The sequence below is a fragment of the Pseudorasbora parva genome, chromosome 3, assembly GCF_024679245.1.
Source record: "Pseudorasbora parva isolate DD20220531a chromosome 3, ASM2467924v1, whole genome shotgun sequence".
Taxonomy (NCBI): Eukaryota; Metazoa; Chordata; class Actinopteri; order Cypriniformes; family Gobionidae; genus Pseudorasbora; species Pseudorasbora parva.
In genome coordinates, this window is record NC_090174.1 from 28593476 (window position 1) to 28609003 (window position 15528).

Consider the following 15528-nt stretch of genomic DNA (forward strand, 5'->3'; position numbering starts at 1 on the left):
ATGGCTTTTAATCAGATACAGCCATACATCTATGATCCGGAATCAGACCCAGAGGCTGCAGTTGAACAGGAGCAGCAGCAAAAGCGACTAGAGCAGGACGTCTGTATGTGGTAAGTTACAAGTTATACACTAACTATATAATATGCTTAGCGGCTTGTGTTATTTACATATTTATACTTGAATTATATCGTCGTATTTTTGTCTTTGAAGGTGTACATGTGGGAAGTGCAGTTGTGCACGTGTGTTTGTGTGTTTACGCGTGGTTTGTGTAGACAGTAAGCGGACTAAAAGCAGTCTCACTCACCCTTCTAACGTTGGGACTGCTCCATCCTTCAGCATTAGGCGATTGGGAAAATTCGGCGTCGAGCTGGGCCTTGTTTATGAAACAGTCGGCACCGAAATGCAGCGAACAGATATAAACATTCGCGCAACTCAGTTGCTGATCCGGAAAAGCAAATTACATCCACTGTTGCCTTAACGCGGGGTTTTTGGCGAATCTGTGCAGGACTGTCTTGGTCTGGCAACCAAAAACCCACTTTTTTGGTGACATTGTTATGTGCTATGTGTAATTGTCACCTGTCCAGCATCCTACAAGCCCCGCTTTGATGGGCGTAGGCTGTTGCTTTCGCTCTCTCCCTCGCTCTCTCTCACGCGCTTCCGGTAGAATTGTCCGTAAGGCCCATACAAGGAAATTCCGCCCCCACTAACGTCAATGGGGACGCATGATCTCAAAAAACTTGCCGAAACTTATGACTAACCGGAAGTAGTATTTTTGACAAAGAAATACTCCCATCAAACGTCCACCTTAACTTTTGAAACTTTGTCTATGTTTAGTATGGGATTCCAAGTCTTTAACAGTGTAAAAAGATCAGTATGCATGAAACAGCATTTCACCCCCCCTTTAACGGCAGATCCAACTTAACCCTTTAACCCATGAATTTGGAACATTTTGCTTTTCATGCCAGTTGCAGAAAATATAAAAGTCAATAAAAATGCAATTCGCTGTGTGAAATTGGTTTATGGCCCCATGAAGGTTGGACATTGTGTAGTCATGGCTACCGGTGGGCAAATTACACTATAGTTTGCATTTTAGGATGCTGTGTTAAAAGGTCACAATATTCTCAAAGTAAAGAAGGCTTTTCAATATTGGCTATACTCATGCAATTGTATTCTTCATTTAGAAAATGTATCTACATCATTGCACACTTGCGCTCGAAGGTCTATAGCCCAAGGTTTTATTTTTTATACAAAACATTTTCTACCTTAAAGGGTGTTAAACCATATCCAAAGTTAAACTCAAAAGAAAATACCAGATATTCATGAGACCAGCTAAACAATCAATAGCAATAACAATGGGGCTCTTCGAAAACACAATTATGTTTAACTGCATTATTTGTTCTCCATTTTATGTTACGGTTCCCAATCACATTTGTGCTGATGCCATTACTGAAGAGAAATATGCCTCTGTAGAGAATGTAGTTATTTCATTCAGTGTTGAATTAGCTCATTTCAGTCCTTGGAGCTCTGGAGGGTCTAGATCTATTAACGTCATATCACCATGTTAAGACACTGAAACTCATTATTAACGGTGATAAGAACACATCAGTCTAAATTAAGCCTCCTTTTATTGTGTTTTAACCTCCTCGTCTTTTTGAAGATTAAATGCAGTCCACTGAGCAACGGAAAAAGCAAGCAAAATTTCAAATCTCACATTTGCATTGTGGCTCTCCGAGTTCCGTATCTTCAACATATGTGGTGTAAGCTTCAAACCCTTTCTTTTGACACTTCAATTACAGCTGTGTGATGAAGTGCAGTTCGGGGGCAAAAATTTGTAGCTCATTGTTTTGAAGCTGCTTTTGAAATCCCACGACCGGGATCCGTTTCCATTTGGCTCTGTGGATGTCTCTCAAACAAAGAGGTCTCTCTGAAGCCTGGAGCTCATGAGTGATTAGCACAATTAATGATACTATCAATATGGCCATTTGGTGTTACCAATGGCAACATGGGATGTAAAATTAGGAAAAAATTATGAGGGAAAAAAAATCTGGCTCAAACTGCAGTGCCATGAGCTGCACTACAACAGAAAATCATGCTTTACTGCCAGCTAAAATTGTACTAGGGTACAACAGCTGCATCAACAGTGTAGAAGACTGACACAGACGTAAAGACATGTTTGAATAAAGTCTTTTTTTTTTTTTTGCATACTAAAAGTTTTCTCGACGCTTCATACATTTAAGTTTTAACCATTGGAGTCACATGGACTATTTCAACAATGTCTTCTATTATCACTGAGCTCATGGACACGGTATGTGTCCTGGTTAAAATGGCTTATTTCTCTGGATTTAAACATTATTGGAAAAATTGGGGTTATGTAAGTTAACAAAATATATTACATTGTTCTAGTGATTTTTGGTTGTCTGGCTATTACCAGACCAAGCTCAATATAAGATTGAACATTGGTCGGGGAGTCTGCTCTGTATTTTATACTGCACAAGAGGCGTGATAAACGAGCATTATTCAAATGACTCTGTACGCAATTGGATAGTCCTTCAACCAATCAGACCACAAGAGGCGTGTGGTGCAACGACCCAACAGGCAACGACCCATTGCTTCTCTATCCGTCATCGTGTTAAACCCACCAATAGCTTGCCAGGTGGATAAGCCAGTCTGCGATTGGTTCCCACAAAAGTGTAACAGAAGCAGTAGAAATAAATGAACAGGTTTCCAGACTGAGTTCCAGGGCAAAATCAAATCGCCGGCAGATCTGCGCGGGGTTACCCTTGGATATAAGAATCCAAAAATCTTACATATTGTGCCTTTAAGCAGGTTGGTGTATAAAGTCCCGGGGCAAGTTGCATAAACACAGCCAATACGTTAAGATTGTCTGGGTCTTAAAAAAAGTCTTACCATCTAGCATTTAGACGAGGGGTAATCAGTCTTACTTATCATCAGATTCAAATTAGATCATGATCTAAGTTTTTATCTAACTGACTTCAACAATTTATTACTAGTCTTAAAGAAAATGTTTGAAAAATCGTTTGGAAAAAAAGACTGTTGTAAGCCTCAGAACTTTGTGTAAAATAAAAAGGAGCGCATGGAATTTACTAAATCTATTGAACAAGAATGAATTCTATTATGGAAACGAGTGAATGGGAATGTATTAGCATCATTTATTCCACTCGTTTGACTCCCACACGTATTGACATCCCTGATCTAAGAGATCAACTGAACGCCATTAACATCTCTTTATTTAGCAACAATATCTAAAAAATAATGGAAAAAAAAAAGAGGAAGACTGGAGATTCACTGTCTAACCTCTGTCTATTTTTGTTTGGTCTACTTGTGTTTGTTTCATTCATGATTCACTCAGATGATGACAGATTCACTGAGATGACCTCACCATATTTTGATATTTCAGTCATGATAAGAATAATATTCATGCCTACTGAAAAAAATCCATTGTCCAATTTCACATGACTATAATAGTGTCTGAAACTTTGCAAGCGTTTTTTGAAACATCTACGGACAATTTCATCATATTTTTGTTTAGTTCATCAGAGCATCATATAAAATCTGAGATTTAATCTTAGGTTTTATGTGAGCTTCACATTTGTTTCACCCAGCAAGTCTGTTGTGGAAATAGCTGAGAGGAAATGGATTCTATCCACACAGCAACGACGGTTCTTGTTAAACTTATAAATGGTCTGTTCTCTCCATTAAGAACATAAAGAGAACTGAATGGTGTAGAGAGACCGCAAAGGAAGGACATGAAGAGTCAGGCCAGCTTGGAAGATGGGAGAGAGATGGCAGCCGGCCAGTATCTGCTGTTCAGTGAAATTGATCAAGGTAAGGGGAGCTGGGTTCAGAATAATTGAATTAAGCCGAACAGAAGCGCTGACCAAAATCTTCAGACACAGGTGATACTACAAGGTCATATGATACAGGGTATGGACCATCACAAATGGTGAAAAATAGAACAGAGGGGAAATGAATGACAGTGATAGATTATATCTACTAGTTACCTTGATTGCAGTGCTCTCGGGTCACTGGATTAGCCACAATTATATAATAAGTGTTACTAATAATAGGTGAACAAAGGTATAGTGAGACACTTAAGCTTAAACACCCATCATAACGTGTGTATGCTTCCATAAAACTGCATTAACTTCAACTGAAATTAGTATGCATGACATTGATGCTTCCATTTGAATGTTTTAAAAACAAAGCCAGGGACAAATTATCAGAAAGTCGTTTTACTTTTAACAAACACATTCATCTGCAGTCTTTGCATTAAAAAAAAGTAATCATCAACAACAAACATGAAATATCACCTAGGAGCAAAAACACTGTTAATGCAAAAACCTCCCAAGGACTGCTGTAGGCAAGTAATGCAATCTCTGGCACTTATTAAGTTGATCTATTCCATGAAAAGAGGACTGAATGCATCAAAAAGGAATGAGAGAATGTGCGATCACTTACTAAATAATCAGCAAAGCTAAAATCCTGGTATTTTTAATCTATTGTAATGTTGTAATCTTTTGACGGCCCAAATTCACTGAGCAAAAAAAAAAAAGACTTTGCTCCTCCTTTATAAATGCAGCAAATAGCGACAACAGTGACAACAATTGACTCTCAGCCTTGAATGTGACAGAACGTCACTGCAATAACTCCTTGCTAGACAGGATTTTCTTTTTTCCGCTCCTCACACACAGATAATGCTCTCCGCAGGTACACCGTCTCATCATGGCCAATTGTTTCCCCCTGTGAGTGCTTTATCTAAGCTGGTCTGAGACTGTTCAGCCTCATTGAACATCAATGGCCCTCCCCTTCATCCCCTCTTACCGAGCCATCAGCGCCAACATCCCTTGGCATCAAGGCTGTAACAAAGGCAGGGATTCTGCTGCACCGCAGGATGTGGAGGAAAAACCTCAGACAAAATGAGAGAACAAGGTATGTGGGTGGGGTTTGCTAAATGTGTCACTTCTGTGAAGGGGGACATTATATTGTTTTAATAGAGACATTCTGCAGGATAGAAATATTTAAAAACTAATATCCAATCAGATATTCTGTCCAAAAGCAGGTGATATGAACATACATGGATGAGCCATATAACATTATGCCTAATATGTTGTTAGTCCTCCGCATGCTGCCAAAACAGTGCCAACCCACTGAGGCATGGACTCTGTACAAGACCCTGAAGGTGTCCCGGTATCTGGCATCCGCAGATCCTTCAAGTCCTGTAGGTTGCAAGGTGGAGCCACTGAGGATTACACTGGTCCAGCACATCCCACAAATGCTCAATTTAGATTGAAATCTGGGTAATTTAGAAGCCAGGGCAACACCTTGAACTCTTCATCACGATCCAAAAAACATTCCTAAACAATGTGTGCATTGTGGGAGGGTGCGTTATCCTGCTGATAGAGGCCACTTAGAAAACGAAGGTGGCATGTGTCAAATTTACATTAACATGAATGGCTGGACCAGGGTTTCCTAGCAGAGCATGGCCCAGAGCATCACACTCCCTCCACCGGCTTGTCGTTGTCCCGCAGTGCATAACTTCTTCAGGTAAAAGGGACACACAAACGTGGACAACCTATGTGTCATAAAAGAAAATGGGTCTCTTCAGACCAGACAACCTTCTTCCATTTTTCCAAGGTAAATTCCGATGCTCGCATGCCAATTTTAGGCACTATTGACAGGGTCATCATAGGCCCTCTGATTAATCTGTGGCTACGCAGCAGAGTGTTATGTACTGTGTGTTGTAACACATTTCTCCCATGCAGGTTTACAATTTTGTGAGACTTGTGCCACAGTAGACCTGTTGGCTTGGACCAGACGGGGCAGCCTTCATCTTCACGCATCGATGAGCCTTGGGCGCTCAACATCCTATCACCAGTTTGTGGTTTATCCCTCCATAGACCATTGTTGTTAAATTCTTCATCTCTTTATTCCTGTCCATTTCTCCTGCATCCAACAGATTGATTACAATAACCGATTGCTTTCTTGCCTTCTAAATTACCCAGACCTTAATATGTGGCCTTGTTAGGAGAGTAACATTGATATTCGCTTCACCCATGACTGGTCATAATGCTTTGCCTCATCAGTATACCATAAAGACAACTGTGCAATTCGAAACATAATGTACTGATTTTAAGCAGAAAGAGTCAATTTGACTCAAAGCAAGTCTTTTAAGGTGAGTGTGCATCTTCCCGATGCTGCAATGATACGGTCCAAGTGACTAAATTGAGTCTCCCATTTATTTCACACTTTGCGAGCAGCCCAATTGCCATATTTATCACGACGACTCAAGACACGGAAAAGTACGGAATTCATCAACACTTCATTGTAACATCAGGCAGAAAAAAGGCAGAGGTTCCAAAACATGACAGGGTCCTCACCTGAGTCCAATGAAGTTCTAATTTGTCACCGAGATAGATAACAAAGCCTGTCTATCTAAACACACTTTAATTTTCCAACTCCACCTGGGGCACCTGTCTTTGTACAAACCCTTCTAGCAGTGAAGTCTGAATACATTCCAGATATGCTCAGATGCAATTCATCGCAATGCTGAAACCAAACAATGACTTGGAGCCATATGCCTGTAACATTTGTACCGATGAATCCCAATAAAGTATTAACGAAGCCTGGTTTAAACCAGCAAGCTGTTGTCCTCTCATTTGTGACTAAATATTACCACCAGAATCTTCTGGGATTGTTGCAACCGAAAGCACTACAGGCCACCACCAAATCAGAGAATTTATTGGCAATGGCATCCAGTAATGTGCCCCCGAACACTTCCTACAAAATATGGTACCAGGTGCACTTATTCATTTAGTGTGATTTCCTGTTACCGGTGGAAAGCCTATTGTTAATGATATGTCAGAATCCAGAATATTGATTATACTGCATTGTGTGTTCATTACACAATAAACAATAAGGATTCATATCCCTAAATTCTCCCAGTTTCAGGCAATAAGATGCTGGTAATTTAATCTAATATAGTAAAAAAAATATAAAAAAATTATAATAATAACCTCCAGTGAAACAGAGAGAAACTCCACACATCCAAAATTCAACACCCTTTGGCACAGAAGTCATTTAAAAAAAGAAAAGAGAAGCTGCAAAATGCACACAAAAAAATCATAATTTGTTTGCAGCATTGTTTGATAGTTGTTTTCTATGTAATTTAGACAAGGATTCTGTGTCTAAAAAACTTTTTGGAGCCATTGTATGTTCACACAGAGCTAAAGGCTTTGCAAAGTCCTAGACCGCGACAAAGAATGAGAAACAGAGAAGATACACCGTGATTCTTGTGGAGGATGGAACAATTAGACAGTATGATCGCTCAATTATGTCATTTTAATTTGTGGTTCTAGTCATAATTATTCCAATTAAAACTTCAAAGTTTAAAAAGGACCTTTTATGCTTTTTTAATGTTTTTTTTTTTTTGATTTTCAATTTTCTGTACTATATAATGTTCCTGTCTGAGCATGAAAAAGGTCTGGAAAGCTACAAAGCACAAAGTCACACATCTGGATTATTCTCTATATTATATATAAATGATATATTATGTTATATTATATTATATATCTATATCTATGTTATTCTCTATATTAGTAAGCACTGTTCTGAAACACCTTGATTGTAGTCTTGAGTTCTCGTCTAAAATCATTTAGTTATAATATTTCTTATTTAAATAATTTCAGTATGGAGGACCAAAATGAAATAATTCAATAAAAAAGAATTCAATAAAACAACAATTTAAATGTACCAGTTTATTCTAAAATAATTAATTAATTAAATAAATATTAATTAAATAAATAAATGTATCTATTTATTTAGTAAAATTACATGAAAACACAACATTTATTGTTTAATATATTTCCCAATTACCTCTTCCACACACACATTTTTCATTATTAAAAGTGCTTTTTCAAAAAGCCGTTTTACATAATAATATGCTGCATTTATGATATTATGGAGGACCAAATTACTCAAAAAGAAATAATTCAATAAATAATGATTTCAATAAAACAAAAATTAAATGTACCAGTTTATTCTGGAATAATTAAATAATTAATTAAATAAGTAATTTATTAATGTAATCATTTATTTAATTAAATATTAAATAAATAAATAAATAAATGTATTAATTTATTTAGTAAAATTACATGCACTTTGCACAACAGGGGTGTGTTTCCAGTTCAACAATGTAACTTGCTGCATAACTACCATATTACGGTGCCTCATTACAAAAATCAACTAGCTAGTCATTACTTTTTTCCGGAACGGTCACACATTTTGTTGCTCAACCAAGTTGGTTAATGATTTCATGCAGGTGGTGGAGTAATAAATGCTTTTGATAAATCCTTTTAAAATCGAATTAATGCTAGACTTTTGCTATAAATTACAGACATTGGGATCTAAGGAGTAAATCAAATCATCAGCTCGTTCTTGCATACTAGAGCATGTACGCACATGAGCACTCTTCAAAAATGTTGCTTTAAATCTCGACCAAACTAAAAGACATTACATTTGTTTATATTCTAAATAAAACAATAAAACATAAAACAATTGTACAATAATTTTATGACGCGACGAGAAAAGTTTTTGTGCGCAAAAAAACGAAATAACGACTTATATAGTGATGGCCCGAATTCAAAACAAAGTTTCGAACCGTTATGAATCAGCGGATTGATTCATGATTCGGATCGCGTGTCAAACTGCTGAAATCATGTGACATTGGTGATCCGAATCATTAATCAATATGCTGATTTATAACATTCGAAACTTTGTTTTGAATTCGGGCCATCACTATGTAAGTCTTATTTATTTATTTATTTTTTGCCCACAAAAACTATTCTCGTTGCTTCATAAAATGATTGTACAATCACTGTATAGTGAGATAACGACGTCTTTAGTGCCTTTTACTGGAGTTCCTTTAGAGAGAGGAAATGACATTGGTGTCGGTAGCTACGTTTACATGCACACTTTTTTGTCATTCCGATTCAAATAATTCCGATTGAAATATTCAGTGGACTGTTGACACGAGACGTTATCTAAACCGATCTGGGGTTTACATGTGCTGACTTCAATCGCAATCATCACAGAGCAGTTTGTCTGCCGCATCAGAAATGTCGACACTGTCCTCTCCAGCAGCTGAATGTGTTCACGGATGCCATAGCAACTCTTAACGGCATACAGTACGTAGACGGTTTTATATAAGCTATTTATTTATTGTAAAGTGTAATCATCTCAAAAAAATGTATTCATCTGTCAGGCGCAGTGGAAGAGAAAAAGTGCCTGGGACAAACGCTGTCAAGATGAGAGGATGTAGCCAGGCTATGTCTGTATCATTATGCCAACATTATCTTCATAACTTCTAACACAATAAAAAGTTTACCCCTCAGAAAAATGAACTTTCCTCTCAACATTACAGCCCTCAGTGGTGAAGGCACCCGCTGTGTATCACGTCATATAAGGACGCACACTGAAAAGTAATCAGGTCAGGTCGTTTACATGGTTATATTTTTCATTTGATCAGTTCATGAAAAGGTTTATCCCACCCTTCTCAAACCGATTACAATTTCATTTGGTTTGGGCATTTTTATTCCGATTTAGGTGTTTATATGAAGCAATTTCATTCAGATTGGACTTTTAGACCGATTACAGTGCTCCATGTAAAAGCACCTAATGAAGGCCTTTCTGAGCCGGTCTGAGCCATCGGATTTCAACACAAATATCTTAATTTGTGTTCTGAAGATGAACGTAGGTCTTACGGTTGTCGAACGACATTAGGTTAAGTAATTAACAAGAAAATTTTCATTTTTGGGTGAACTAACCCTTTAAGTCCACATCATGCAAAGAAACTACGCTTCTAACCACAGTTTGAGAGCTGTCATTCCAACCACTCTGTTTGTGATACTGTTTGTGAATGTTTGTTGGAACTATGGGAAATACTTGTTGAACTCTATTGATAACGGCGGAAATTGCGACCATAGTTGGCTAACGATGCTTTCGGGAAACACATCCCAGAGCGATACTGACAGACTGGGGAAAGAGGTGCTGCAACAATGTTAAATATGTGAAAAATAATCCCATTGTGGTTTGGCCATTCAAGCATGAAAACCTAATCTACAGCAGTAGACCCCAAAAACAAAATCAAGAAAGGGCCTCTTTAAAACAAGTGCTTACCTTTAACCTGAACTCCAATACGAAAGTAGACATCTGAGCTACTGAGGTAACGCTCCACCAAAATATAGTACCACTGCTCCCAGGATGGCAGTGGGACCTCTAGCTCACAGGGCACGTTTTCTCTGCAGTCCATAGCGCTGGAGTTATGCACCGGCGGGGCCCTCGAGCGGATCTTCAGCAGAACCGGACAGCTTTCCCCGCTCCTGTTCTTTATATTGCAGTCCACAAGCTGTACCTTCAGCCGAGAGATGTAGTTTGGGATGAACACTCTGCCAGGTACAAGGAAGAGAAATGTAGAGGACATCTGCTTGAAAGCTACACTGACTGCAGCAGTCTCATGAGATGCAAAGAACAAAATTAGTACGCTTATTGAAATGCCAAGGTAACATTTGAATGCGAGTGTGCTTTTGTACTCTCAGGAGAACTTTCAGCTTCAGCACATTTCAGCAAATTTGTTGCAAATGCATTAAACAGTGAAGTGATATCACTTGGTCTTAATTTTCTACATCAATAAAAACTAATCAGGAAGCTAATGCAAGTTGCCCTTTTTAATTGAACAGAGATGGAGAACAACTGTGAAATTAGAATAAATAATTAATAACTACATTTTTTTTGGCCATGACGCAATTCTGTCTGTTGGTCTTTGATAATTAACAATACGAACAGCACACCAACTGCTCGATCAAACAGAACTCAATTTGTTTACAGATCCGCTATATTACTTTGGGGAGAAAAAGTGCCTTGCTTTGAGGAAAAACTTGATCTTTGAAATTTGCCTTGAAATTAAAACCTTAAAAAATGATTGCATGGTTAATTTATCCCTTCTTCCAATTTTATGCAGCATTGTTTTGCATTTCACAACTGATTACATAGTATGTCCTAGTTTGAATAATACAACTTCTTATAAAAACTTAATTTAATCTTTGTCAGTCTCAATAACAAGAGCTATGTTTTATGTCCATATTAAGCATAGTCCACTGGATTTTATTACATTTAAGAAGATTCCTATTTCTTCATACACATTAAGTTATTTCATGAGGCAGACATCCTATATACTAGAAGTGTATACTAATATCCATACATCCATTAAACAGCTAATGTTCAAATCTTACAATATGCAATTTATTGGGCTTCTGAAATGTTCTGAGAAAACCACACTTTTAATGACACCAAAAAAGCCTATCTTCATAATGTCCAGCGCTCAAGGTCTTTTCTGCCTGTTGTTTATGGATGCATTTCATCACCTCTCCCTCCTCCATTTTCCTCTTTTTCATTTAGAAAGACTTTATTTGCTAATTGAGAGGAGAGCTTTAATATCTGAACCTAATGAGAGTAGAAGCCTGAAATGGAGGGTAGCTTGAGAGAAGGATGTGTGTGGAATGGTAAAGTGTTGAAAGCACAAAGAGGAGAGAGAGAAGGTGAGAGAACTGCACGGTGTGTGCGTTTGTGTATCTGATAAGGAAAGATGTGTGGAAGTCTGCAAGAAGGCACCAATAGAGTAGAAATGTTCACATTTAAAAAAAAAAAAACACAACAAAAGATTTGATTTATTCATAGGTTTGGAATAGCATGGTAGTTATTACACCATTTTTTCAAGAGTTTGGGGTCAGTAAGATGTTTAATGCTTTAAAATAAAATAAAAATTGACAAATAAGATATTTTGCTCAGCAAGGCTGCATTTATTTATATCAAAATTACAGTAAAACTGTGAAATATTATTTTAATCAAAAATAAGTGTTTACTTTTTGAATATATATTTTAAAATGTAATGGAAAAGCTCAATTTTCAGCATCATTACACCATTCTTCAGTGTCACGATCCTTCTTGATGTGATGGTTTGCTTCTCAAGAAACATTTCATATTATTATCAATGTAAGCATTAATATATTTGTGGATAAACTTAAAAATAACAACATTTACTTGAAATAGTATTTTATATATAATATTTTATAACATTATCAATGTCTTTTCTGTCACTTTTGATCTATTTAATGCACCCTTGATAATTAAAAGTATTCTTTTCTTTGTATGTGTTTGTGGATCCTGGTAAAACTTTATTACAGGGACAAAATGTCCCCACAATAATGGCAATATCTGAAATCCGTGTCCGTATGGGGGCAATTTTTGGACCCCTTGAGGAAAAAAAGCTTAAAAATAATACTAAGTGATGTTTTTGTAAAATGTAAAAATGCCAAAAGTTTTGTGTAATGGGTAGGTTTAGTGTAAGCAAATAGAGTTTGTACAGTATAAAAAACATTACGTCTATGGAGAGACCCCGCAAAGATAGTAAACCACAGTGTGTGTGTGTGTGTGTGTGTGTGTGTGTGTGTGTGTGTGTGTGTGTATGTGTGTGTGTGTGTATGTGTGTGTGTGTGTATGTGTGTGTGTGTGTGTGTGTGTTTGTGTTTTTGTGTCATATGAGGACACAAATGTGTATAATGACATGGGTTTGACATAGGTATTACAGGGAGAGGGTGAAATATGAGGACATTGGCCATGTCCCCACTTTTCAAAATGCTTATAAATCATACAGGATGAATTTTTTTTAGAAAGTAAAAATGCAGAATGTTTCCTGTGATGAGTAGGTTTAGGGGCAGGAACAGTGTAAGGAGATAGAAAATACGGTTTGTACAATATAAAAACCATTACCCCTATAAGGAATGTCCCCATATGTCACAAAAACAAACGCGTGTGTGTGTGTGTGTGTGTGTGTGTGTGTGTGTGTGTGTGTGTGTGTGTGTGTGTGTGTGTGTGTGTGTGTGTGTGTGTGTGTGTGTGTGTGTGTGTGTGTGTGTGTGTGTGTGTTTCCTTAAAATTAGTCACTCACTTGTAAAGTACAGATCTATTGTGAAGAGGAATCATTTGGTCAATGAAGTAACCAGGATACAGCACCGATATCCCAATGAGCCTCTGAACAATGAGCTGAGGCTGAAAGAGGTACTGACATTCCTCATGAAGACCCTGCACAAACATAGTGAAACAAACAGGAAATGGATTAGTTGCAGGCTAAATCCTCTCAGTATCCTTCTTCAAATGAAGTGAAGTGAGCCATGAAATACAGTATCACAACAAAACACATATATATATTGCATGAACATCATGATATGGAAATGCTTGTGGAAGAAGGGCAACTCCCACTGAGAGAGCCTCATGATCACTTCAAATGGAGGGAAACTGTCATTGTATTTGCATCACTTCTGATGAATTGCTGTGATATTTCTCATGCCCAACTGCACAACAACTCCCACCTCAGACTTCACAAAGATCAAACACTATTGTAATTTCTCCACTTGGTGAATAATTCAGATAAAATATTTTGAGCTGTCTGCCATTTTTACAAACAAGTATCCAACCAATGGCCTGCATGTATGAATTATCCTTTACATTCTCCTTTACATTTTCCTTATATAGCAGACACTTTTATGCAAATTGACTTAAAAAGGAGGAATACAACATATTAAGTGATTCATTTTAAATGGGCAGGAACACTTTCTCTTTTTTGAGAATATAAAGAAGAGTGTTGGGAATTAAGTCATGAATAACAAAAATAATAATATAGAGCACATGGAAATTTTAGGCACTTATTTTGCTGAATCTGATTATGCCAGACATAAAACGATTTGTCAAAAAATGTTGCTGATATTTGGTCGCTTGAAAATGGTTGCTTGTTGAAAGTGTAAGGTGTTGTGTCTTAAATCCAGCACCCGTGTAAATAATATAACAAACATTACCATTAAAAATAAAATAAAAATTCCCCTCTTTCAAATATTTTTTTTTATTTTTAATAAATGAATACATTTATTTAGCATTGAGACATTACATTAATCAAAGAGACAGTAAAGACATTTCTATTTCACATCTGTTCTTTAGAATTTTTTTCCAATTGTCAAAGAGTCCTGAAAAAAATATTTAACAGGTTTCCAAAAAAAAAATGTATCTAATAAATCTAATAATAATAAATAATAATATTCTTGGCACAAAATCAGCTTATTACAATGATTTCTGTAGGATCATGTGACACTGAAAACTATAATGATACTTCAGCTTTGCATCATTTAAAACAAATATTAATACATAATATTAAAGTTATAATAATATTTTACAATATTACTGTGTTTACTGTATTTCTAATCAAAATAACGCTGCTTTGGTGAGCATAAGAGACTTGGGGGAAAATACATAATCTTACCGACCCCAAACATTTGAACAGTAGTGTAAATTAAATGTCACTGATATCTACAGTTTATTTACAGTTTTGTTTTCACCTTTACAGGATCCCAGTTGGTAGTACTATCAAGAAATTCGTAGCTGTGAAAACCGCAGTGATTTTAGCATATGACAGATGTTGTGGCATTCGCTCTAATTAAAGATCTGATGAGTTGTATAGATTCACAGACATTTTTCACAGTGCAATTGCATGTAGACTTGGGGTGTGGAAAGGGGATGTGGAGGGATAAAAGACAGAGAGGAGGTGGGAGAATCCAAGAGCTTTTATTTATTATGGCACACACTGGCAAATTACAATGCAGCATTTCATCATGGAAACCTCAGCTTCTCTCACGCAGGTACTCCTGCCCTAAACACATTCATCATTGTCGAATGCCGTATTACAACTCCTCCTCTCCACTCAGCCAACCTCTTTTCTTACCATCTTCACACAGAGAAACCCAATCTTGGCATACATACAAGTATTAAATATCTATGATTCATTCAAAATAAAAAATACATTATCTTTCCAGAGAGCACATTCCTCTTTTTCTATCATTTGTACTGGACAACAGCCAGATATGTGGGGTCATTTTCACTGGCTTTTTCTACCCACAGCGCTGTCGAATGTCAACCGCATATCACTGCTGGCTTCCTGTTGAGGTCAGTCAGCCATGTTATTACTTCATAAGGTAGGCAGGGAGAGAGAGTCTGCTGCCGCATCTGTCAGTTCAATGCAGTTGAACAATAACCAAGACAGTTGTCAGTGGTGATGGCTACTTCCAATACTGAAGACAGGGGGCAGGGCAACGGAAAGAGCTAATTGGCTTGCAGTGTTGTGTGAATAATTATGATGTGGGTTTGGTGTCATTCTATAATTAGATAGACCTTCATTTACAAAGACACGCACACACAAAAAAACGTAATTTTTCAATCTCCATAATTCTTCATCCACTAAACACTGGGACATTGATGGCACGATTATGACACTGAGCGGTAAAACATATCTGGTACACCACTGTGTAGAGTAGCTGTTGAAAACTGCAGTAAAATAAGCATTCATAAGCATTTTTAGTTAAGCAAAATAGATGTAAGTACACTACCGTTTGTAGTCAGCAAGATTTATAT

The 15528-nt window shown here is 37.1% G+C and overlaps 1 protein-coding gene across 2 annotated transcripts in view; it reads right to left on the reverse strand.

Moving 5' to 3' along the window:
* tmem8b (transmembrane protein 8B) overlaps nt 1-15528 on the reverse strand; it is a 183356-nt gene that overhangs the window by 67824 nt on the left and 100004 nt on the right. Inside the window, exons 4-5 of one of the 2 annotated variants that reach the window (XM_067438293.1) lie at nt 13022-13155; nt 10195-10463 (exon numbers count right to left, since the gene is read on the reverse strand). In XM_067438293.1, coding sequence (XP_067294394.1) covers nt 10195-10463; nt 13022-13155 — 403 coding nt within the window. Of the gene's footprint in view, nt 1-4842; nt 5118-10194; nt 10464-13021; nt 13156-15528 lie in introns of those variants that run through there. The other variant, XM_067438295.1, reaches the window with a different exon arrangement.